The sequence below is a fragment of the Schistocerca piceifrons genome, chromosome 4, assembly GCF_021461385.2.
Source record: "Schistocerca piceifrons isolate TAMUIC-IGC-003096 chromosome 4, iqSchPice1.1, whole genome shotgun sequence".
Classification (NCBI taxonomy): Eukaryota; Metazoa; Arthropoda; class Insecta; order Orthoptera; family Acrididae; genus Schistocerca; species Schistocerca piceifrons.
The window spans coordinates 522,478,268-522,505,609 of NC_060141.1; the positions used below are offsets into that span (position 1 = coordinate 522,478,268).

At 44.6% G+C, this 27,342-nt stretch overlaps 1 protein-coding gene across 2 annotated transcripts in view; it reads right to left on the minus strand.

Annotated features, from left to right (window-relative positions):
- LOC124795309 (zwei Ig domain protein zig-8-like) overlaps positions 1-27,342 on the minus strand; it is a 202,047-nt gene that overhangs the window by 37,483 nt on the left and 137,222 nt on the right. For both annotated transcript variants that reach the window (XM_047259279.1, XM_047259278.1), the window contains exons 2-3: positions 16,733-16,911; positions 7,430-7,640 (exon numbers count right to left, since the gene is read on the minus strand). In XM_047259279.1, the coding sequence (XP_047115235.1) occupies positions 7,430-7,640; positions 16,733-16,911 (390 nt within the window). The remainder of the gene's footprint in view (positions 1-7,429; positions 7,641-16,732; positions 16,912-27,342) is intronic.

Consider the following 27,342-nt stretch of genomic DNA (forward strand, 5'->3'; position numbering starts at 1 on the left):
GAAATATTACGGAAATGGAAACTGCTATTGATGTGCGATTTTCACAGAATGGATTGGTAGTCAGGGGCTCGTATTGTTAGCCAGTCGATAGATTGTAATAATACTTAGGAAGTGTTGTTTTTTGCAAACGTGCAATTTTTGAAATAGAACAATGTTTGTTGACACTAATAAACTAAATGTAGGGTAAATTAGAATAGCAGTGGTGTTTGTTATAGGATTCTAGAGCGAGTCGTTTACGAGATATCGTATTCTCAACAGTTTCCAAACCGATACTTGTAAAATACCTGTGGTAACAAGCACTGACGAACAACACTATCGCATACGCTAGTTGTGTGCATTCTGACCAGTAACGAGACATTTAACCATCACAGGTCGTGTTCAAAATGACCACGGACAGCTGCAATATACGCTTCCAGTCAGCCATCGAACGACTGCCGCACACGTTCTAGGATTTCAGCGGTGATATCCGAGCAGGCTGCAGTAATACGTCGTTCCATATCATCGGGTGTAGTTAGTGTGTCCTTGTAGACAGAGTCTTTCAGATTTCCCCACTGAAAAAGTCTAGAGGCGGCAAATTCGGGGAAAGGGGCGGAAAAGGTATAGGTTCCCTTCGTCCATTCCAAAGATTTGGAAATAATTGGTGTTGACATGCTGTAGTACTTCATGCACTATAAGCTGGACAGCCATCATGTCGGTACCACAGGTTTCTCCTACTCTGCAGAGCAACGTATTATAGCATCCGTGGAAGATCACCTGTTAGGAGGCTGCACTACTTGTTCGCATTCAGTGTTCCATCTATGAAAAGCGGGCCTATGAGCTGATTATTTGCTATCTGTCACCACGATTTTACACTTCACGGACGCTGACGTTCTACTTGACGAAACTACCGGGCATTGTCAACAGACCAATAGTGCATGTTTCGTCTGTTTACCTGGACGCGATTGGTAAATGTGGCTTCATCATTAAACAATATATGTGATACATCTGGAGTATCCTGTCTTAATACTCATCTACGAAGGACGCTTGCCTGACTCATGCCAATTCCTCGTGCGACTGCGCGGGTCCTATGGTGCTGATCAACTGCAACAGCAGCAAGAACATTAATTCCCTGTTTTTTGTGTAACTTGTTCGATTTTGTTACGTTGTGTAGGTTCAAAAATGGCTCTGAGTACTAAGGGACTTTACATATCAGGTCATCAGTCCCCTGGAACTTAGATCTACTTAAATCTAACTAACCTAAGGACAGCACACACATCCATGCCCGAGGCAGGATTCGAGCCTGTGCCCGTAGCGGTCGCGCGGTTCCAGACTGAAGCGCCTAGAAACGGACGGCCACACTGGCCGGCGTTGTGTAGGTGTTACACTATCAATTTTGCGTAACTGGTTGAATAGGTTGATAAATACAAACATCAAAATGTTTTGCGTTACCTCGGTTTAGACAGTTCAGGAACCTGTAGAGAAAATTGGAATAACGATCAACATAAACATTATTTCGCCCTTTATATTGCTCATGAAAACTACACACTGCATGTTGTACCACCATACAGCGAGACCTTCAGAGGTGGTGGTGGTGCAGACTGCTGTACACACCGGTACCTCTAATACCCAGTTGCACGTCCTGTCGCATTGATGCATGCCTGTATTCGTCGTGGCATACTACCCCCGAGTTCATCAAGGCACTGTTGGTCCAGATTGTCCCACTCCTGAACGGCGATTCGGCGTACATCACTCAGAGTGGTTGGTGGGTCACGTCGTCCATAAACAGCACTTTCCAATCCATCCCAGGCATGTTCGATAGGGTTCACATCTCTAGAATATGCTGGACACACTAGTCGAGCGATATTGTTAGTCTGAAGGAAGTCATTCACAACATGTGTACGGTGGGGGCACGAATTGTCGTCAATGAAGACGAATGCCTCGCCAATATACTGTCGATATGGTTGTACTATAGGTCGGAGGATGGGATTCGCGTATCGTACAGCCGTTACGGCGCCTTCCATGACCACCAGCGGCGGACGTCTGCCTCACATAATGCCACCCCAAAACAGCAGAGAACCTTCACCTTGCTGCGCTCGCTGGACAGTGTGTCTAAGGCGTTCAGACTGAGCGGGTTGCCTCACACATCTCAGACGATTGTCTGCTTGAAGGCATATGCGACACTCATTGGTGTAGAGCATGCGATGAAAATCCTGAGCGGTCTATTCGGCATGTTGTTGGACCCATCTGTGCCGCGTTGCATGGTGTCGTGGTTGCAAAGATTGACGTCGGGAGTGGAGTTGCGCATCATGCACCCTACTGCGCACTGTATGATTCGTAACACGACGTCCTGTGGCTGCACGAAAAGCATTATTCGTCTTGGTGGCGTTGCTGTCAGGGTTCCTCCGAGCCATAATCCGTAGGTAGCGGTCATCCACTGCAGTAGTAGCCCTTGGGCGGTCTGAGCGAATCATGTTATCGACAGTTCCTGTCTGTCTATATCTTCTCTATGTCCGAACAACATCGCTGGACACTTCCCTTGTTGAGAGCCCATCTTGGCACAAAGTAACAATGCGAACGCTGTCGAACTGCGGTATTGACCGTCTAGACGTGGTTGAACTACAGACAACATGAGCCGTGTACGTCCTTCCTGGTGAAATGACTGTATCTGATTGGCTATAGGACCGCCTCTGTGTAATAGGCTCTGCTCATGCATGGTTGTTTACATCATATAATGGGTTTAGTAACATCTCTGAACAGTCAAAGGGACTGTGTCTGTGATACAGTATCCACAGTCAACGTCTGTCTTCAGGAGTTCTGGGAACCGGGGTGATCCAAAACTTTTTTTGAGATGTGTAATTGTATTGATGGTTGAGGTCTATTGGGATACCTTGCCACGTATACTGTACAAGAACGAACTGCATTCTTCCTACACTCCCCATACACCATGAGCATGTCCGCTTTTTCTGTATTAGTATGTCCCACCGTCCACTCACGAGCTACTGCATGGAGTGCCTTACACTAACTGACTAGTAAGTCGCACACTGTAAGCAACCATACCTAGCAGTAATGCAAGTCGAATAGCACAAACAAATGTCGGCGTGAGGAATTTTCAAAACATGGCGATATTCGAACTAGATAATAATGGCATCCGTCCATCCTTGAGGGACGATGGTGTAGCATGCTTGGTTCAGAGTCTGCAGCGTCTGCTGTGGCTAAAAAGTCCCACTCAAGAGTGGCAGTCCCTACTGCTGTTTGGACATGTGAAATTTGAGGGACTTCGAACAGAAGCCGCTCTGTCTCTTCGCTTTGTCCTCTTCCTGATTTGTTCCTGTGTGCATTCGTCCTCTGAGAGCTTGACGCCGTTGCGCACAGTTACTCGCAACATGACACGGTCATCTGCAATGCTTTCCCAGCGACTTGGATTGATTCTGGATCTCTCTTGCAGACATCCTTGAAACGAAAATGCGGTCGTCCCACTGGCCTCACACCCTCCTGAAGTTCTCCGTACAGCAGTTGTTTCGGTATCCGTTCAGGATCCATGCGCCTGGCATGTCCCAACCATCTTTGACGTCGATGACTCAGAAGTGCAAAGATGCTGGTTGTGCTTGCACGATGAAAGACTTCGGTGTTTGGTACTCTATCCCTCCAAGAGATCTGAAGGATCTTCCGGAGACAGCGGAAACGGAAGCTGTTGAGACGAGATTCATGCGTAGGAAGAGTTGTCCGTGTCTCACAGTTGTAGAGAAGGGTGCTTATAACACAAGCGTTGTAGACTTTTAATTTAGTTTTTGTGGTAAGCAGTCTGTTGTTCCATAATCTGTTTTTCAATCTAGCCATGACAGATGAGACATTTCAGTGTCCATGGACAAGTTGCTACATATTGTGGATCCCAAGTAGGTAAAGTCATCTACTACCTGGAGAGGATTGCCATCGATCCTGATGGATGGAAGGTTGGTAGTGCTCTGTGCCATGATCTTAGTCTTTTGAAGGCTGATGAGTAGACCAAATTTTTCACAGGCATATGATAATTTGTTGATTATATGCCGCAGCTCATCTTCTGTGTTCGCTACTAGAGCTGCATCGTCTGCATATAAAAACTGATGGATAACAACTGTATTTACTTTGGTCTTGGCCTTGACTCGAGCAATGTTGAAAAGATTTCCATCAGACCTCGTATGTAGGTACAATCACTCCTCACAGTCTTCAAAGGCAAATCTGAGCAGAAGGGAAAAGAAAATCCCAAATAATGTAGGAGCTAACACACACCCCTGTTTCACACCGCTATTAACAGGGAATGCTTCTGATGTTTTACCGTTGAAGCAGATTGTTGCTTGTGTTTTCTCATGGAGAGAGACAATTATCTGTAGTAGTATAGGTGGGCATCCAGTCTTCTGCAACAGTTTGAAAAGCCCATTTCTGTTCACTAAATCAAACGCTTTAACAAGGTTAATGAAAGCAATATAAAGTGGCCTCTGCTGCTCACGACATTTCTCTTGTAGCTGTCTTAAGGAGAAGATCACATCCACGGTTGATCGGCCGGGCCTGAAGCCATACTGAGATTCTGGGTAAATTCTGGAAGCTAAGATTTGTAATCGCATTAAGATGACTCTTGCATAAGCTTTCCCGGCTACACTTAGTAATGAAATACCTCGGTAATTGTTACAGTCACTCTGTTCCCTTTCTGTTTGTATAGAGTAACTATCCTCGAATTCCGCATACTCATCGGGACATAACCTTCTTCCCAGCTGGTTGTGATAAGTGAAGATAAATGTTTGAGAAGAACAGACTTGTTATACTTAATAACCTCTGCAGGGGTCCCATCTTCACCTGCGGCCTTTCTCTACTAAGTTCTTCCATAGTAGGCATTGCATCTAGTTCTTCCATAACTGGCATTTATTTGATGGCGTCACATGGATCCTTGCTAACTTCATTCTCGGCTGCATACAACTTGAGGTAGTGTTCAACCCAGCGTTCCATTTCTTTGCCTTCATCAGTAATAACTTCACCTGTCTTGGACTTCAGAGGAGCTGTTTTTCTGACAGTTGGTCCAATTGCTTTCATAATACCATCGCACATTGCCTTAGCATCCCCAGAATGGGCCGCTTTCTGTATACCTGCACATAAATTCAGCCAGTAGTTATTTGCGCATCTCCTGGATGTTTGCTGTGCCCTGTTCTTTGCTTTTCGTAGGCCATCTCGAGTTCTTTCATTTTGGTTTCTTTTGTAAGCAAGCCTTAGCCTTAGTGACTGGTTCCATTTCTTCCAAATTTTGCTCGTACCAGTCCTTGTTTCTTTTTCCTTTTATTCCATAGGCCAATACTGCTGAGTTGTAGATTGCACCCGAGAGTTTTGCCCATTTCTGATCAACATTCCTTTCTGCTTGCAAATTTCCTGGGAAAGCACTTTCAAAATTACTGGCGAAATCCTGCTTTCTTTGTGTGTCTAGAACATGATCTGTGTTGATACGGGGATGACCTCTCGGTTTAGCGTGGTGACATTTCGTAGGAGTGAGCCTCAATGTGCACGCCACCAGGGCGTGGTCAGTGTTGCAATCAGCACTATGATAACTTCGTGTCAGTAGCACATTTTTGAGACCAGTACGCCTAGCTATGACTAAGTCAAGCTGATGCCAGTGATGAGAGCGCGGGTGTCTCCACCTTGTGCTGATCCTTAAGATGGAAATATGTGTTTGTAATACAGAGTCCATAAAAGCAGCAAACTTCAAGCAGTCTCTGGCCATTTTCATTCATTTTTCGCACCCCATGATGTCCCAGGCAATTCGACCACATGTCATTATCTGATCCAACTCTAGCATTGAAGTCCCCTAGAACATACAGTGTCTCGGTGCTAGGTACCTTGGCTATTCTGTTACTGATTAAATTATGAAACAGATCCTTCTCTTCCATGCTGGATGATGAGGTGGGAGCGTAAACATTTAGGATGTTGACAGTGCCGCTTGAGAAGCATATTTTGAAAGCACCACCGGATGGTGGCGCAGTACAGTCCAGGAGGTTGTTTTTAACAGCAAATCCTACGCCATGAGGTCTTGGCTCGTCTTGAGACTTCCCCTACCAGAAGAATGTGTAATTATCCTCCCTGATACAGCCCGCGTCTGGAAGCCACGTCTCCTGCAGTTCCACAATGTCAACATTCAAACGATGGAGCTCTCTGTCAATTACGGCAGTCTTACGCATGAAATAAACCTCTTGGGCATCATCAATGTACCTTGGACACATGGTCCTAACATTCCAGGTGGCAATATGAAACAGTGATTTCTTTATTATTTCATTTTTGTTGTTGGTAGGTGTACTACATCAACCCGCCTGTCAAAGATTACTTCTAAGCTCCACACACCCCGTGAAGCAGGCGGATAGTGGCGGGACAGCACCTTATTGGCTGGGGGCTGCCCAGCTTGAGGCGAGCGGTAGCTGTCCAATGAGATCCCATGATCTCTCCCTCCGTCGGAAGTGGCCCCTGGCACTCGAGTCTTACGCCAATCAGACAGAGCTTATAACCGGTAACTGCCTCTTCCCATGTTGTGCCGAAATCCTTGGACGTCGCTGAAGTGTCCTCTCCAGGATGCTACAAGCCTGAGCGATAAATATGAAGACTCGTGAGTTGCCCAATCATCACGGTCTCCCTCTCGACCTAAATGCTAATATCTAGATGAAAGGCAAGCCAATACGTCTGGTATCACTTCGGTTGCAGGAGCTGCCGGAAGGGGACGTAGTACGCCTTCCAACCGCCTTTGGGACCCCACTCCAGATTTTATTTCAGGGTTTTCTCCCTTAGCCTTCATCCCTCCCGAGACCAACCACGAGGCAGTGGTGTGTTAAGGTAATTAGAGAAAGAAAAGGAATAGTAACTGAGGAGATGGTAGGGAATAGGATATATAGGATATAGGATATAAGACGGGTCGTTGTGAGGCACAATTTGTCTGGCTTCTCTGCTGAGACCTACCGGTTAGGTTGGACCTGCCAGTAACTACGCTACCGAAGATATAGCTCTCAGCTTCCTTGGAGCACACAAACTCTCCCGCCCACACGGACAGTGCTACGATAAGGCGGTGCCTCGAACTAGATACCTACAAAAAATACCACTGACATTCTAATTAGCTTACATTTAGTCTGTTAATGCCAATATTCATTTCTACATTTTAAAAAGACTTAATTTTGCACAATAATACACTCTCTGAATATTCTGACAATCTGTTAATTGGCTGACATTACGAGTCCTTGACTACCAAACCAATTCTGTGTAAACCTACATGACTATCAATTTCCATTTCCGCAAGATTTGCTGTGTAAGCTTTAAGCGATTCGCCCTGTATTTTTAATGCATCCAGCAATGTAGACTGATAGCGGTGGTATAATTTTGTCGTATAATCAATACACTATTCGGAAGTTTTTCTAAGAGCGTGGTTTCTATTAGGTTACAGGTGGAATCTTACCGACGACGGAGAGGTACATGGAATGCCCGATGGGTGGCGTCGTGCTGACCTGGCACTCGTAGACGCCCGAGTCGCGGATCTGCGGGTACCGGATCTGCAGCATCCAGTCCTCCGTCTGCGGCGAGTGCATCGCCTGGAAGCGCTGGTCGCTCGTGTAGGTAAAGCGGCCCACCGTCAGCAGGTGGATGTCCCGGTGCCGCACCCACGACACCTGCCGACAACGTGCTGCTGGTCACTTCTAACAGGCTACAAACAATCTTCCAGCCATATGAACATCAGGCTGCTAAGGGACTCACAAACTCTTGGTCACTCGGCGAAGCACTTTACGATGAAGCAGTGAGACGTCCTGTAGTGCAAGCCCCGAGTCATTCCTTAGGCTACGGCCGTAACGGACGCACCTAGTGCCGAGTAATTGCACGCTTGGTGGGCATATTGGAGCATCGACGCCAGTAGCCAAAGGCGTGTTGCTCGGTCGCACTGTGGAAATGTCTGATCCAACGCTGACTCAGAAAACGCTTCTGGCAGGAAATATTTCTATGAAATATGAACTTTTGCGGGAACTACCATCATGCTGTATACAAAGTATTAATTTTGAGACAGCTGAAGGAGGTGAATTCAACATGTTGTACAAACAACTTCGACAATTGACAATTTCAAGACACATTTCCTGGTTATTTACGAATGTAAAACCGTTTGCCGGCCGGAGTGGCCGAGCGGTTCTAGGCGCTACAGTCTGGAGACGAGGTCGCAGGTTCGAATCCTGCATCGGGCGTGGATGTGTATGATGTCCTTAGGTTAGTTAGGTTTAAGTAGTTCTAAGTTCTAGGGGACTGATGACCTTAGAAGTTAAGTCCCATAGTGCTCAGAGCCATTTGAACTATTTCATTTTTTGTAAAACCGTTTGACATCCTTCTCACCACTATTACAGAAAAACTACAACAAAACACTAACACAGAGGTAATGTATCTCCAGACTATATCTCCACGAAGTGGAGACGGAGCTGACGATATTGCCACAAGCTCCTCCCGCTTTTCGGAACTGCTACAATTTCTAAAGCAAAATACTACATTGGCCTCCGAACACATTCTGTTTAAGACGTTCAGTCTGCGGATTTTCCAGTTGTTCCTCAGATAATTAATACATTTGAACACAGACGAGAAAAAAACTGTTTTCCACAATGTCTACAAGCAAATGCGTCCAGTTGTCGATCACTGGAAAAAATTGAAATTCTGAAGCAAGACATGGTCAGAATCAAAAATGACACTCTTTTGTTCTTTCACCCTTCTACGAATGAAACTCAGTCTTTGCAAAGCCTTCTTGATCCAAGGAAATTTGAAAATTTAACTATTGTCGAACTTCGGTCAGTTCAAGTTGGCATTTCTCTTTTGAAAACTGACGATATTAATGCTTCTTCATGGTAGAGAAGAGACAAAATAAATTATGTAATAGTTTGTCGAGTGACGTAATCTTCAAAGCCATTAGAGAACACGCAATGAAGAACCAACACGACCGTTCGTCTAGCAACGCGCCAAGCGACCAGCGACGCATTTTATGTACGCGGTCCGCCTGCTTATGTGGGTGGTAACGTGCTCGCCTCCCACGCAAGCGGCCCCGGGTTCGGTTTCCGGCCGGGTTGGAGATTTTCTCTGCTCGGGGACTGTGTGTTGTGTTGTCATCATCGTTTCATCCTCATTACCGGCGCACAAGTCACCCAATGAGATGTCGACTGAAATAAGACTTGCACTTGGCGACCGAACTTCTCCGGAAGGCGCCTACAGGCCATCGAAGCCATACGCTCATTCCCATTTCAACTACGCGACCAGCTCGCCGCGGCCCAAGGTCGCAGACCGCACATTCTTTGAGGCCAGGCCTGAAGACAGCCTGCGGTCAGTGCGGTTCACACCTGTTTGTTTAGCAACGTGAACCGACTAGCAAGTGGCGAGGTACCTAGGCGCCAAGCGAGACGCGTCCGGTGTGACAGTAGCGTTGTGGACTTGAGTGAAACTGAATTGTATTTTTGTTTTCTTTAAATTACACCCATATCCAGTGTCAGGTACATCTGCGTCCACATTTATAACTTCGAACCTCATAACACGGTGCGTGGCAGAGGGAACCTTGTACCACTGCTAATCGTTTCCTTTCCTATTCCAGTAGCAAATGGAGCGAGGGAAAGACAATTGCATGCGCGTTCCCGGTACGAGCCTTGCGTTCTCTTCTGTTGCTTTCGCGGTCGTTGACGCGAAATGTATATTTGTGGCAGTGGGCCGGCCGGAGTGGCCGTGCGGTTCTAGGGGCTACAGTCTGGAGACGAGCGACCGCTACGGTCGCAGGTGCGAATACTGCCTCGGGCATGGATGTTTGTGATGTCCTTAGGTTAGTTAGGTTTAATTGGTTCTAAGTTCTAGGCGACTGATGACCTCATAAGTTAAGCCGTATAGTGCTCAGAGCCAATTGAACCATTTTTTTGTGGCAATGGGATCGTTCTGCAGCTTGCGCTATAACCGGCAGTCTGCAAGTCACAGAGTGTGTCGGTAATTCTCGTGTGCAGATCAAGCCTACGGTAACAGATCTAGGAAATCCTCCAAATTACTTCCATGTCCTCCTCTCATCCGACTTGGGACGGATCCCAAACGCTCGAGCAGTATTCAAGAATGGGTCACATGAATTTTCTGTATGCGGTATCCTTTATAACAAGGGAAGGCGAATCATCGACTTCGGTTTAGGACGATTCGCCTTCGCTTGCTGCTCAGTGTATCAGTTAGATCGATTATGTGTATGGTGCAGCTGGGCTGTGAATAACGGTGCCAAATTACAGTCTTAAGCTGGGTTATGATAATACAAAGAAACAATTAGAGTTCGCCAACTGTCTCTTGTTCACGTTCGTTCAGTCTGCGAAGTACATAATTTTGCTCTGAGCCCCACGTGCATTACTCACGAACAATGCCCAGTGCAAAAAACAATGGAGCAACTGTTACACCCGTCACACTAAACGAAGAGCCTCCCCAGTGTGTGTTAGGGTTTCATTAAATCTGACTTTTCATCTATTGGTGCCAGCACCAAGACTGATCTCATAAACCCACTGTTTTTAGTCAATAAAGTTCAATAGTATTTATACAGAGTGTTACAAAAAGGTACGGCCAAACTTTTAGGTAACATTCCTCACACACAAAGAAAGAAAATATGTTACGTGGGCATGTGCCCGGAAATGCTTACTTTCCATGTTAGAGCTCATTTTATTACTTCTCTTCAAATCACATTAATCATGGTATGGAAACACGCAGCAACAGAACCTACCAGCGTGACTTAAAACACTTTGTTACAGGAAATGTTCAAAATGTCCTCCGTTAGCGAGGATAAATGCATCCACCCTCCGTCGTATGGAATCCCTGATGCGCTGATGCAGCCCTGGAGAATGGCGTATTGTATCCCAGCCATCCACGATACGAGCACGAAGAGTCTCTTCATTTGGTACCGGGGTTGCTAGTACTGCAGAGCAATGAGTCGCATGTCAACACAGGCACCGAAGTCAACATTACCTTCCTTCAATTGGGCCAACTGGCGGTGAATCGAGGAAGTACGGTACATACTGACGAAACAAAAATGAGTCCTAACATGGAAATTAAGCGTCTCCGGACACATGTCCACATAACATGTTTTCTTTATTTGTGTGTGAGGAATGTTTCCTGAAAGTTTGGTCGCACCTTTTTGTAACACCCTGTATAAAGTGCGCGTTGGGGTTACTGACTAAAACTCCAACACACTTACACGAGATCTTTCCATTAATATACAGGTTTATTTTTATCTTTGACACGAAATGGTACTGTATCAATAAAATCAGATTTAGACACCAAGGGCTTAACTTCTGCGATAGCGATCTTAAACGCACAGTTAGTGGTCCGAACACATCACAAAAGGAAGGTCGATATTATGAAACTATTTATATGACCGAAACACATGTCCCCACTGTCTCACTTATCATTAAATCACTAGTTAACTATGTCCAACACCACGAAATAAAATCCAAGTGTGCGAGTGCACTTCAACACGAAACTAGTTCAACTTCTTCTCACCACGAAAATATCAAAGTTCACCCGACGACGGGCTCCCGGGTTCGATTCCCGGCGGGGTCAGGGATTTTCTCTGCCTCGTGATGGCTGGGTGTTGTGTGCTGTCCTTAGGTTAGTTAGGTTTAAGTAGTTCTAAGTTCTAGGCGACTGATGACCTCAGCAGTTGAGTCGCATAGTGCTCAGAGCCATTTGAACCATTTTTTTTTCACCCGACGAATCTCGCAAAAACTTTAAAAGTTCACTTCACTCTCTGAGTATATCCACAGAAACAGTCAAGTTGACGAATGCGGGACGACACGAAAAATGTTCCAAGTCCGAACTACCTCTATAATATCCTAAGTCTTGAAATAAACTCGTCAAATTTCTACTAATCCAGCGTAGTGGTGGTATGTGTCGCCAAAAATTTCCAAGTCCGCGAAAGCTGGTAGACACGAAAAATTGATTCGAGACCATGAAGCTTGGAGAAAAGCTACAAGTCCGAAGCTCAATACTTACAAAAATTTCGACGTACTCGCACTGCGACTCCTGAGCCGCAATCTAACACAGGTCTAGCCTCAACTAAACCTGAGATCACACTCTCGTGATCTAAGATGGCTGTTGCCTATTTAAACCCTTTGTGTCCTACTAAGTGAGCTAAGTAACACAATGTAGTTTACAAACAAAAATCACAATGTTCAACATATTATAAATGAATTTAAAGTAAATTTCCTTAGATTTTCATTTATGAACATGATTTCCATCTTCAATAGCTGACTTACAATTGAGATTTTTAGGTAGACGATCATGCTTTCTTCAATTTCACTGTATTAAATGAATATAAATAAATATATTGCAATCTTTTAATGTTTCTTACTTATCTCTAAATTAGGGTACTGCCGCTGTTTTTATTTAATTAATTTTTATTTAGTAAGAAAATAAAATTTTTGGCTGCAAAAACACGTTGATGCCCATAATTCAAAAATTGGGAATCATAATCATAATAACTTTATAGGTTTCTACGAGGTACTTCTACTGATATATTTGTTGCAGTCGCATAACGCATTACTGAGGTATAATTTTCCGAATTTCGTACAATACAATAATTATTCAAACTTGAACAATTTTAGAGTATTTATGACAATGGTGGCTCGTCTTGACAGTCACCATCGTCATAATTTTCCCTTTACAATGAGCACACTAGCTCCTCTGTACCTTCACTGGTTCTGTCTTTGTTAGTCTTTGTCGTGTTATTGTACAAGGCATCAGGCGTGCACTGGGCCCTCCACTACTGAGTTGTAACGGCCGGAATTTCCTCATGTTGACAACGTGGTCACTCTGACATTGGTCTGCCAAGCAGTCGGCAGTTCACTATAGATTACTCTGTCAGTCACAGATGGTACATACCGTGCTATGGCACGACAGCCCGACGCCAAATGGGCTTTACGCTCACAAAAGTAAAGAAGAGTGGTCCCATCACAATTTCCTGGGGCACTCCAGATGATTTTTCTTTATTTTCTCTTCATGTTGGATTCAAAAGCTGTTATTTTACTAAATTAAATGAAACGAAATGAAATGAAGTGCAATGAAGAAATTGGATTACTGGGCGGAAGTCCCTGTCTGCGTTTGTTCCACCGCCTGCTGCAAGTGTTTCTATTTAATGCCACGTCAGCGACTTTTTGTCTATGAAGATTCGAAGAAATGATAACGCGAACTTACAGTCCCCCGACCGAACGAAACTGCCGAAACGCACGGGACTCTAACCTGTGACTGCTAAGTCAGTTTCTCCACCGAGGAATCGATGGATACAAAATTTAATTGTACTTGCCGCTCATTGGATATATAAGACTATACCAAAAAACTGAGCTGCAAGAGGCCTGGAAGTTGCGTGACGGGCAGACTTTGTGCAATCGAAAATGAGTAAAAACGAGTAAGGTAAGGAAATTTCTATTGTGAACGCTTGAGAAATAAGTAGTCGACGTTATTAGGTATCCAATGTAATTTATGATTTTTTTCATAGTTAAGATCCGCCTTTACGCGATTTTATGTGAAGTGAACTTAAAGTGCACCCGATCGCGTTGGTGCCAGTAGGCAGATTGTAAAGAAATTGTTCATAATTGCTTCCACAATATAGTTTCTTTTACTCAGAAGTTGAAAGGTACATTTTCAAATGCTTTGTTCTTTCAACCATATCATACTGATGATGATACGTGTCGCGATTTGTGGACTGTATGGAACGACGTTTCAGGGGTGTGTAGTCGAACGTGCATAAACGGTCGTATTTCTGATTTATGGAATAATTGTCTCTTTTATTGGAAAAATTGCAAATAACTCACATTAGGATAACTAAAACCCACGTTACATTGATATTTCCGTTACTGCTCTCGAACGGACTCCATACGATAGAAACCAAGAGTATTATCTGTTCAATTTTTAGATACATACTGATTTGCTTTCTACGAGAAGCTCAAGACAGGATACGAAGACAGCGAGCTCCATAAAGTAACGGAAGGTTACTGTAGTACGTACAAGCACTATGCCCCTGAACGAACCATCATTCAAACTCCTGACACTTCCCAGGATACAAGGCTCGAACATTGTTTGCATTTGATAAGATCATTTATGATCTACTCCCAGGTAACTTTAATCAACAGATAAGTAGGTGAGTGAACGTCTACGTTGACTAAAGGGTTAGCTTATTCGCGTTGTATCAATTTTAAAACACCTATTTGCACACATACTTGGCAGTCACAGCTAGTCAGCTAGGCTGGGCAGTAGTAAAATGGATTTCAAAATATTCTGCTTGTTCTAATAAATATTTGAAAAATTCGACAATCAGTGGAATCTCTCTTGACTACTTCTTCTCCAGACACTTTTGATGAAGAGTCTGTAGGGACAACGTAATAAGCATGCAGTTTTCCAAGACTTGTAACGTTTTCCCATTTAATAGATTTCGTCGCTAAGTAAATTGTAACGATTCTTAGAAAAAGTTGCAGATAAGGCCACTGTGATTTACGATTTAACAATTTAACCAAATATATAATCCGCAATAACCCAAAACTTTGCTCTAGTGGGTTAGTACATTTTTCGCCGACTCTTCGAATCATTGTCCAAAGAACACGTCAGAAGCATTGATCACCACTATCAATATTGCCGCTAGTGACTGATGTAAACATGTTATCGTCTGCTCAGACATGAGTGTTGACCTAGAGACTAACAGTATGAGCTAAGTGTCCTATGTAAATGTATATACCACATTTCAATGTAAATTATACTATTACATCGAGATGACGGAAGTCATGGGATAACGATATGTACGTATAACGATGGCGGCAGTATCGCGTACACAAGGTATAGAAGGGCAGTGCACTGGTGGAGTTGTAATCAGATAATTCATGTGATAAAACTTTTGACGTGATTATGGCCGCACGACCTGAATTAACAGACTTCGAACACGAAATGGTAGTTGGAGCTAGATGCGTGGATATTCCATTACGGAAATCATTAGGGAATTCAGTATTCCGAGATCCACAGTGCCAAGAGTGTGCTGATAATACCAAATTTCAGGCATTACCTCTCATCACGGAGAACACAGTGGTCGACGGCCTTTACTTAACGACAGAGTGTAGGGGTGTTTGCGGAGAGTTGTCAGTGCTAACAGACAAGCAACTCTGCTTGAAATAACTGCAGAAATTAATCTGGAAGTACGACGGACGAATCCGTTGGGACAATGCGAGACATTTGGCGTTAATGGCCTATGGCAGCAGATTTAAGTGTCTCGCTAACAGCACAATATTGCCTGCAGCGCCTCTCCTGGGCTCATGACCATACCGATTGGGCTAGACGATTTGAAAACCGCATCTTGGTTAGATGAATATCGATTTCTGTTGGTAGGAGCTGATGGTAGAATTCGAGTGTGGTGCAGACCCCACGAAGCCATGGACCCGTGTGGTCAACAAGGCACTGAGCAAGCTGGTGGTGACTCCATAACAGTGTGGGCTGTGTTTACAGAGGCTGAACCCATCTGTTGGTGGAAATGTTTATGTCTGGCGTTTTGGAGACGATTTTCAGCCAATAATATAGTTCGAAACTTTCTGGCAGATTAAAACTGTGTTCTGGGCCGAGTCACGAACTCGGGACCTTTGCCTTTTGCGGGCAAGTGCTCTACCATCTGAGCTACCCAAGCACGACTCAAGCCCCGTCCTCACACCTTTACTTCTGCCAGCACCTCGTCTCCTACCTTCCAAACTTTACAGAAGCTCTCTTGCGAACCTAGCAGAACTAGCACTCCTGAAAGAAAGGATATTGCGGAGACATTGCTTAGCCACAGCCTGTGGGATGTTTCCAGAATGAGATTTTCACTCTGCAGTGGAGTGTGCGCTGATATGAAACTTCCCGGTAGATTAAAACTGTGTGCCGGACCGAGACTCAAACTCAGGACCTTTGCATTCCGCGGGCAAGTGCTCTACCATCTGAGCTACCCAAGCACGACTCACGCCCCGTCCTCAAACCTTTACTTCTGCCAGTACCTCGTCTCCTACCTTCCAAACTTTACAGAAGCTCTCCTGCGAACCTTTCAGAACTAGCACTCCTTAAAAGAAGGATATTGTGGAGTCATGGCTTATCCACAGCCTGGGGGATGTTTCCAGAATGAGATTTTCACAAGGCAAAGGACCCGAGTTCGAGTCTCGGTCCGGCACACAGTTTTAATCTGCCAGCAAGTTTCTGCCAGGAAGTTTCATATCAGTGCACACTCCGCTGCAGAGTGAAAATCTCATTCTGGAATAATATACTTCACTTTTACCCAAACAGCGATGGGATGTTTATGGATGACAATGCGCCATGTCACTGGGCTAGAATTGTATGAGATTGGTTTAAAGAACATTCTGGACAAATCGAGCGAATGATTTGGCCACTCACATCGCTCGACTTCAATCTCATCGAACATTCATGGGACGTAATCGAGAAACCAGTTCGTGCCGAAAATCTTGCAGCTTGAACATTTTCGCAGTTATAGACAGCTATATAATCAGTACTGCTCAGTATTTCTGGAGGGGTTTCTAATGACCTGTGAAGTCCATGACACGTCGAACTGCGGCACTACGCAGCGCGAAAGGGGGTTCTACACGATGTTACGAGGTATCCCATGACTTACGTCTCCACTATGGACAATGTAGCGTGTTGGTTCAGGTACTATTAACACCACTAAGAACTGACAACAGCCCGCTTTCCGTCAATCGAGGTTTGGCTTGAGTCTCACCGTGCGGTCGCCGAGGTTGCGCACTCGGCAGTTGAGCAGTGCCGTCCTGCCGACGAGAGCGGTGACGTTCCGGGACGCCGAGACGTCGAAGTAGGGACCGCCGAGTCCAGAGCCGCCCACCGACACGGCGTAGTCCTCGTCCGGCTCCTCCGTGGCGCCTTCATCCGTCCTCAGAGGGCCTGCACAGGCAAAACGCTGCTCAGCTTCCACTGTCACCAGCAACGACTCACAATATTACTTTCAAGAGGGAACAGGGATATAAGTAACACTTTGATCTCATTTAGGTAGTAATGAACAAGGAGAATATGTGCGATCCGAAGTTTTCCCGGCGTACTTCCAATTTGAACAGTCCTCGGGTATCCGACCAGGTAGCATCGTAATTTCTCCACAATATTTCGGCAGACGTATACGCTGCCATCTTCGGGTGGTTCTTCAGGAACCACCTGAAGATGGCAGCGTGTACGTCTGCCGAAATATTGTGAGAAATTACGACGCTACCCGGTCGAATACCCGAGAACTGTTCAAACAGGAGAAAATAGGTACTGTTGTAATTCTTGATATTTTGGGATTGCAGCCAGATGACGTCCATTTCTTGCCACGATATTTCGGATAACAATCATTCAGCCATCGAGACTGCTTGTTTTTTTTCTTTATTGTTATTTGACACCTTACAATAAGGTGGGCTAGCAGCAGCACACTACGCTGCTCTTCAGCCACATGTTTTACAGAGAAAATACAATGGGGACACAGAATATACAGAACAAAGTGGGGGGGGGGGCAAAAAACAGTAGACACAGAAACAAATAACACGTAGCCGTTCACACACGAAGACACCTACACAAACTGTTGGCACTGCACACAGACACTGATGACGGAGACGACACGTGAACGATGGAGCGTGGGCGGCGAAAGACACTGAGGCACAAACACGACGGCACACACACTAAAACGATGGCGATGATCTCCGGCGCGCAAATGTCCACTTTTTGTGTGCGAGTCCGGGGACCTGCCAAGAGGGAAAGAAGGTGGTGCAGGAGGGAGAGGGATGAGCAAAGATGCCAAGGACAGAGGAGATGGGGGGAGGAATGAAGGTGTGGGGGTAAAGGAAGCTGGGGGGAGGAGGGGAGAGAAAGGGAGGAGGGAGGGAAGGGGGAGAGAAAGGAGAGAGGGTGCCCATAGGAACAAACACAGGAAGAGGGAGGGAGTATCAAAGTTGGTAGGAGGGGTAGATGGAGGGGAGGAGGGCATCATCAGGGAGGGGGAGATGGCAGAAGCCACCTTGCTAGAGGGTATGGAGAGTGGAGAGAAGGAGAGCAGGTGGGACGTGGAAATACAGGCGCAGCAGCAGACAGGGGTGGGAGAGGATGGGAGAGACAAGCAGGTGAGGAGGATCGAGTTTACGGGAGGTGTAGAGTATCTGTATCCGTTCGAGGAAAAGAAGGAGGTGGGGGAACGGAATAAGGTCGTACAGGATCTGCATGGGGAAGGGAGACGGATGCGATAGACGAGGCAAAGAGCATTGCGTTCTAGGATCTGAAGGTATTTGTAAAAGGTAGGGGGAGCGGAGATCCAGGCAGGGTGAGCGTAGCAAAGGATAGGGCGGATGAGGGATTTATAGGTATGGAGGATGGTGGAGGGATCCAGACCCCATGTACGGCCAGACAGGAGCTTGAGGAGATGGAGTTGGGAGTGTGCCTTGGTTTGGATTGTCCAGAGGTGGGGGGTCAAGGAGAGGCGACGGTCAAGGGTGACGCCAAGGTACTTAATGGTGGGGGTGAGGGCGATAGGACGGCCATAGACGGTGACATAGAAATCGAGGAGGCGGAAGGAAGGGTTGGTTTTGCCTACTATGATCGCCTGGGTTTTGGAAGGATTGACCTTAAGCAACCACTGGTTGCACCAAGTGGTGAATCGGTCAAGATGGGACTGGAGATGGGAGCGCTGCAGGTTGGGGGCGAGGGCAAGGAAGGCGGTGTCATCGGCCTACTGGAGAAGGTGGATGACTGCTTGTTCTCACCGCTAACTTTATAACCAAAAATTGGCGCGCAAGCGTATAGGCAGTCTCTACGTGAGCGACCTCTGTTGAGTGTCAGGCCCACTTCGAATATTGCTCCATCTATGGGGCGCAGACGCATGCGTAATGGTGGTACTACATGAGCGTTGTCTGTCGAAATCCGGCCTGGCAAAGCCAAAATTCAGATGTCAACTTCATGAAGTTAACTGTCGTTAGACGTGCCATTAGTCATAAAATGTTTTCTTTCTGAATACATTAAAGGAATCACCGGATCCCACGCCTTAAGTAACTGAAAGCCACTATGACGAAAAATAAGATCGTGCGCGAAACGATTTTCACCAACTCCTTCATAATTCAGTTCCAGACGAATATAACCCAAAAGGATTTTCGTGGCAGTAAAATCCAGGGAATGTCGTTCGGCGATACAGTGCTCTATTATGGCTGACTTAATGGGCTGCGAGAGGCGAGTGGCGATAATGTTCAACGCACCTTTCACGCATTGTGCGTGTTGTTTAACCAAACTAGGATTTTCCACACTGTCAAGATATCGTGATGGTGGCTTTGAGCTGTGTAAAGCGTGAGATCCGCTGATTTCTTTCATATCTTCAGAAAGAAATTTTTGTCATTAATGACAGGTATAACAACAGTTAATTTTGTTAAATTGACATTTGAGTTTTAGCTTCGTAAACCAGGATTTCGACAGAGAGCTCGAATGTTGTATCACGATGACGCATGCGACTGCGCGCCATAGATGGAGCAATATTCGAAACGGGCGCGACTCTCGAAACAGGTCGTTCATGTAGCGACTGCCTTTGCGCATGCGTTCAAATGTCTCTGAGCGCTATGCGACTTCACTTCTGCCGTCATCAGTCGCTTAGAATTTGGAACTAATTAAACCTAACTAACCTAAGGACATCACACACAGCCATGCCCGAGGCAGGATTCGAACTTGCGTCCGTAGCGGTCGCTCGGTTCCAGACTGTAGCGCCTAGAACCTCTCCCCCACTCCGGCTAGCTTTGCGCATGCGTCTCCGCACCAATTTTTGGAATGAAGTTGGTCATCTGAACAAGCAATGTCAAGTGCAGAGCATTCACCTGAAAGTGAATGGTTGTCAGCCGACATCGTGGCAATTAGTCGACGTTATCCGGCTACAACCTCGAAGCGTTAAGAAATAAAATGGACACTGCTTGTCATTAAGCTATTAAGGAAACAGTACAATTGGTATTTGCTAATACGAAACACGTCATTCAGACATCAAACTCCAGACGCCCGTTTGCTATCTAAGGGCTTCTAGGGCCAACAAAAATTTGATTTTTCAGAATTTCAAATAATTATTGAGTGAATTTAAAAATTTAAATGCTGTCATAATCTGCTCTGTCAAGATGTGCACTCTTAAGTTAAAGATTGAACATGATAAGTCAAGTGTTAAAGTTAAATGGTGGTGATGGAGGAAGCCGTGAATTATCCAGTCACTTCAATTAAAATTTCTGGTCTGACGGGACGTGGACGATGTATAAAACTGCTTCCTGATGTTTCGTCTCCTACTGCGGGAATCATCTTCCGAGGTAAAACGGATGCTGGCACTAAGACTTGAGCGGCCCTCGCTTTTATGGAACGTACATATGGCATCACCATATGTTACGTGACAGTGACTATGTGACTATCTCTGAACGGCGTCATCATTCTCGATTAATAATAATCGATTGCCATTCTGTTGTCTCGGAGTCGACACCCATATTTCATCTAACTTCAAACCTGCTTCTTTTATATTAAAATTATTACGGTGTTGATGAGTGTCTATTTATTCTCTAGTCATGTGTGCAAGATAATGCGATGTCTTTGCGAAAAGAAACACAGCTGAGTTTTCGATATGTCCCAAACGACAGTTCCTTACGTGTTCAGCTATACAGGTGTTGACACTTCTTTTCAATATACAGTTGTCCGCAACTGCAACAAATTTTATATACCCCAGCTGCATCTTGTGCCGTTCTTAAATATCCATTAATTTTCTTGGTCGGTCTAAAGACTGTTTTGACTCCGTAATTGGGCAAAACTTTCTCGATTTATTAATGAAGTGGAAAATAAAACTTTTCCATAAGATGGCCGTTGCCTCTCAGTTCTTCTGTCTTTAAAACTCCGCTGCGTACGTAAGAACTTTTAAGACCCCATACCACTTACACTCTTTGCACTTAATTATTTACTGGACCTGTAACTCTCATGGTCCCTGACGTCTCTCTCATAGTTATGATCTAAATGACTACTCTCCAGAAATAGCATTAACTAACTATGTGTTTAATTTATGATGACTTAGTTTAGGAATCAACGAAAATGGACACTTGGAGTCTTCAAAGACGCTAACTGACTTAACTCCTCAGTGTTGCCAGAAAATGGCTGAAGTTGGCAGAACTTATTAACAATGAAGGTTACTCAGTTGTTAAGCTTCAGACTGCGTTGTTGATTCGAGGGAAGTGGATGATGGCTGGCTTTATTAGATAAGCACAGTATTTGTTTTCAAATCTTACAGTTTTGCATACATGTATGATATTATTCATAAGAGGCAAGAAATGTCTGTTGATTATAACGTAAGTAAGTCAAAATAATGAAAACTGTAGGAAAAACTATTTTCTTATAACTTAGAATTTAAATATAGGACTAATTTTTTGTTTGGGTTTGATGGAAGACTTGTTTGGACTGTAGAAGCTGATAAGATGCTTCTTCAGATGTGAGATGATGCTGATGTCGATAATGAAAGTATTTCTGACCTGAACGAAGATGAATACTTGCCTTCAGATAGTGAATAGGAGTAAGGCAGTGATGTAATGGAAGAGGAAGAGGACGATAATGAAGATGACTTCATTCACAGTGACGATAATGTAACTGTAAGTAATGACAACAAATGAAAGATTAACTCATTGGAAGAAATGAAATGATTTGGTACAAAGAGCCTCCAACTGCCAAACTCCATCTCATAGAATAATTCGTAATAAACCTGGATTTAAGTGGTACCCCCTTGTTCAATAGAAGAAACCCTAAAGCTCCTAATTATCCCAGAAATAGTGTCCGTCGTAGTAAGGAAACTAACGGAGAGGCTAGGTGAGTGCACTAATAGTGGCATGAAGATTATCCTAGTAGTACACCTAAGGTATGGAAGGGACTAGATGTGGAAGAACTAGAAGCGTACATTGGTCTGCTTACATCTTCTGGAGCCTACAGATCTGTGAGGGAGGACTTGAGTAAACAGTGGAAGGAATAACATGGCAGGCCTATTTACAGAGCAACAATGCGCCTAAAAAGTTCAAGCTATCACACGTTTTCTCAAATTTGACGATAAGGAAACAAGGAAGATCGTGGGACTCATGATAATTTAGCTGCATTTAGAGACATCTGGAAAATGTTCATTTCACAAATTTCTTCCATATACAGTCCTGTCTTTGACATAACTGTTGATGAACAGCTTATTGCGACAACACATGAAAAGCAAGCCTACAAAATATAGTGGAAAAATACGGTGGGCCTGCGATTCTAGAAATGCATTTCCACTGAATAGACAGATTTACTTGGGAAAACAACCCAGCCAACAGAAAGAAGTAAATCAGGGCTCCAGAATTATAAGACATGTAACTGCAATATGGTTCAATAAGGGCCGCCATATTGTAGCTGACAATTTTTTCGGTAACATACTTTTAGTGAGAGAATTTCTGGTGTGAAAACCACCCATGTCGGAACTCTCAGGAAAAACAAGATTGAAATTCCTAAGAAGATGCAGCCACATCGTTCGAGAGAAGTAAATTCATCTGTGTTTGATTCTCTGATTCCATATCACTAGCATCATACGTACGAATGAAGTCATCAGCAGTTATACCTATCTCCTCTCTTCACTCATCACGAACTGTAGTTGGTCACGAAAAAAAGCCAGAAGTAATGGAGCATTACAACAAACATAAGTGGGGTGTTGACACCATGGATCAACTTGTTAGCACCTATAGCGTGAAACGCAATACCGAGCTCTGGCCTTGCACTCTTCTATAATATAATCGAAATTGCTGGAATCGCTGCAATAATTATATGGTTGCATCATCACCCACTAAGCCGGACTTCAGATCAGAAGAAACGGCAGTTCCTCCTGCAGTTAGGACGACAACGTCAACAGAAGACTACTTAATAGGAGATGCCTTGCTCTTGGATAGGACTATGAGCCTAAAGGACTCAGTACACCTGTGAATTACCAACCCACCAACAAACGACAAAGGTGTTCTTTGTGTCCAAAAACCTGCACAAAAAAAAACCAATTTGTGACTACTGTGGAAAATTTGTATGCAGTTCTCAATTCACCTACATTGTGATATGTTTAGAATGTGATAAAAACGTGTAAGTGTGTCGTGGTTATATGGCCATTTCTATCACAGTAAAATTAGAACAGGTGCTTCTTTGTACTGAAGTTTTCCATTTTCTTTTTTTGTTACGATCTCTAGAAATAAAGCAAAACCTGATAAAATGTATCTGTTGTCTTCAAAAAGATAAAATAAAACGGTATATCCTGATAATGCTTAATATGTAAAATAAAAGATGTTATTGCAACAAAAAGCAGTGTAAAACAAAATGTGTACAAATTATATTCTCTGCCACACAATATTGAAAACAAATTTTTATTTGATATACACTCCTGGAAATGGAAAAAAGAACACATTGACACCGGTGTGTCAGACCCACCATACTTGCTCCGGACACTGCGAGAGGGCTGTACAAGCAATGATCACACGCACGGCACAGCGGACACACCAGGAACCGCGGTGTTGGCCGTCGAATGGCGCTAGCTGCGTAGCATTTGTGCACCGCCGCCGTCAGTGTCAGCCAGTTTGCCGTGGCATACGGAGCTCCATCGCAGTCTTTAACACTGGTAGCATGCCGCGACAGCGTGGACGTGAACCGTATGTGCAGTTGACGGACTTTGAGCGAGGGCGTATAGTGGGCATGCGGGAGGCCGGGTGGATGTACCGCCGAATTGCTCAACACGTGGGGCGTGAGGTCTCCACAGTACATCGATGTTGTCGCCAGTGGTCGGCGGAAGGTGCACGTGCCCGTCGACCTGGGACCGGACCGCAGCGACGCACGGATGCACGCCAAGACCGTAGGATCCTACGCAGTGCCGTAGGGGACCGCACCGCCACTTCCCAGCAAATTAGGGACACTGTTGCTCCTGGGGTATCGGCGAGGACCATTCGCAACCGTCTCCATGAAGCTGGGCTACGGTCCCGCACACCGTTAGGCCGTCTTCCGCTCATGCCCCAACATCGTGCAGCCCGCCTCCAGTGGTGTCGCGACAGGCGTGAATGGAGGGACGAATGGAGACGTGTCGTCTTCAGCGATGAGAGTCGCTTCTGCCTTGGTGCCTATGATGGTCGTATGCGTGTTTGGCGCCGTGCAGGTGAGCGCCACAATCAGGACTGCATACGACCGAGGCACACAGGGCCAACACCCGGCATCATGGCGTGGGGAGCGATCTCCTACACTGGCCGTACACCACTGGTGATCGTCGAGGGGACACTGAATAGTGCACGGTACATCCAAACCGTCATCGAACCCATCGTTCTACCATTCCTAGACCGGCAAGGGAACTTGCTGTTCCAACAGGACAATGCACGTCCGCATGTATCCCTTGTCACCCAACGTGCTCTAGAAGGTGTAAGTCAACTACCCTGGCCAGTAAGATCTCCGGATCTGTCCCCCATTGAGCATGTTTGGGACTGGATGAAGCGTCGTCTCACACGCTCTGCACGTCCAGCACGAACGCTAGTCCAACTGAGGCGCCAGGTGGAAATGGCATGGCAAGCCGTTCCACAGAACTACATCCAGCATCTCTACGATCGTCTCCATGGGAGAATAGCAGCCTGCATTGCTGCGAAAGGTGGATATACACTGTACTAGTGCCGACATTGTGCATGCTCTGTTGCCTGTGTCTATGTGCCTGTGGTTCTGTCAGTGTGATCATGTGATGTATCTGACCCCAGGAATGTGTCAATAAAGTTTCCCCTTCCTGGGACAATGAATTCACGGTGTTCTTATTTCAATTTCCAGGAGTGTATATGATGCACTTAAAATAAAAACAGTGTGGAATATAACAATTTGATATTACAACAAGGAAATAATGGTAAAATGCAACATTAAACAAAGCGCTCCAGTCAAATGAACTGGTGTCTTGAAATAACCCAAGTGCCAAGTCATGTAACTTTTCTTCCAACGTGCCCAGCGGAGGGTTAACGGAGTGCTCAACCATTTTCCTTTCTTGAAGGCCGACCGTAATTGATTTAATTCATCCTGAAAATAAAAAACCCAATCACAGATTTTGTTGGCTGTGTTCACCTTAGTTTTAATGACACTCCTTTTTTGTCTGGAATGATGATTTGGTTGCTTGTGGAGATATCGATCAGTGTGTGTGTGTGTGTGTGTGTGTGTGTGTGTGTGTGTGTGTGTACTTTCTGTACAGCTTATGACTCAGAGTCCAGTCTATCCCCTTGAATGCAGATAAATCCAAGAAATTGAGTGCTGCTCTCTTTGTCCATCTTAAACTATATTTTTGGCTTATTACCACTGAGATGCTCCTAGAGGACATCAAGCTCCTCTTCACCGTGTTCCATACTCCAAAGGTGTCATCCACATAGTAGCACCACTTAGCTGGTCATTTACTGATCGTCTGCAGCCTCCTCTATTTGAAGAACTCAGTAAATAAATTGGCAACAACTGGTCTAAGAGGGCTGCCCAAAGCCACCCAGTCGATTTGTTCGTAAAATTCTTTGTTTTCTGGTGGTAAGACATGTCAAATAATATATATGAAGATAGTAACTGTTATCGAAAGAACAGATACCATTGATGACCGTGCAGCTTCTCTAGAATAAATGATAATTAATTGAAACCCTCAGCTGCCACCAGGTGTTGATGTTATAGCTCGATGGGGATAGATGAAAATGTGTGCTCCGACCAGGACTCGAACAAGGACCATGTAAGCAGGAGATCCCGTGTTCGAGTCCCGATCGGGGCACACATTTTCAGCTGTCCACATCGAGGTATATCAACAACACCTGTCGGCAGCTGAGGGTTTCAATTAATTATCATTTAGTGTCAAATAAAGTCACTATGCCAGTCGGAAAAATTCTGCTATTATGAAATAGTTTCATTTACAGGAATAATGATAAACTGGGACAAAAATATCATATGGGCTGACGTTAATCTTCTTCAGTTTTTCCAAAAAAGGCCCAAAGTTTTCAATTTGATTGTCAGTTCTACAAATACGCGTCTGCAGCAAAGGGGCGAGATATCCGGCGACCTCACAATCGGTCTCAATGATAAATTTCACTTATGCACCTCTGGTAGGCCATATAGTCTGTGTGGATAGTCACACAATCGTCATCATTTGACTTATGGTTTTGCTCTTTATGCGCTCTATAGATGCGAGAGCCCTCGAGCCTTAGTGGCAGTAACAGTTTTGCCTCGAAAGAAGTCTCCCGCAGTTGGAGACGTAAATTCAGAAAGCGGTTCTTCACATCAACCACGGCCTCTCAGCCCGGAAATTTTAGTTGAAGAAGATGTCGGCCGTGAAAGCTGTTTCAGTAAGATTCATCACACTCTGTTCACATAGCATTTGGGAATGAGGGCACTTAGCGCCCTCCAACAAACTTAAAACATAGTTTAAAACCTGTACGAAACATTGCTCACTGAAAATCCTCCCAACGTTATGAAATAAAAATAATTTATTCCCTGCTACATATTTGCTATTCGTTTAATAAAACTTCAGCATCAAGCTTTACGTTTTAATTTATTACTTTCTTTCTACTGCCTCTATTTCCATTATTTTCGCAGACTCTATCCACGTATTGTAATGAATGTATCTGCGAAACTAGAAAATTGTACAACATAAAGCTCAGAAGAAATGACACCATAAACACAGAGATGTGTGAAAAAACTGGAAGCTGTTTTATATGGTATACAGGAGTTGGATTTTTTTAAAAAAATTTTCATATTGTCCAAGTTGCAATAAGTCAATTTTCTGTTCTATTCAATACCTTCATTCAGGGAGGATAAAAAAAAATGCTTTAGCTGAAACAGAGCGGATTGAATTTTAATGTTTAATGTGAGACCTGGATAAAACATAGAGATAGAATTTTGGCGAAACTAGTATCAGGTTTCTTTGGAAAAGCTAAAGCTACAAGTAAATTATAAATACAGAGAATTATGGAGAACACCGAAATGGCGAATGACAACACAAACTTGCGTGTGCATGTACTAGAAGTACTATAAACAGTACTCTGAGGAACATTATGAATATTCTGTTACATGTAATTTTCAAACTTTCTCTTGTTTCATCTCCTAGCACAAATTTCGCCGTTACTGTTTCTCTGCAGCATCCAAAAATAGCCGACCATCAGACTTTAATTCCATCTTCCTTGGAAACTTCTTCTCGCTCCCTTTAGCGTCATGGTGGAAGTATTTTCCTACGCATAAAGTTTCTCCACTTTGACCACTCCTGCGATTTTTCTTTGCGCACCTATCCCGCTCACACAAAAAGAAGGGCATCTGCGTCCACCCAGAATGCCGGCCAGT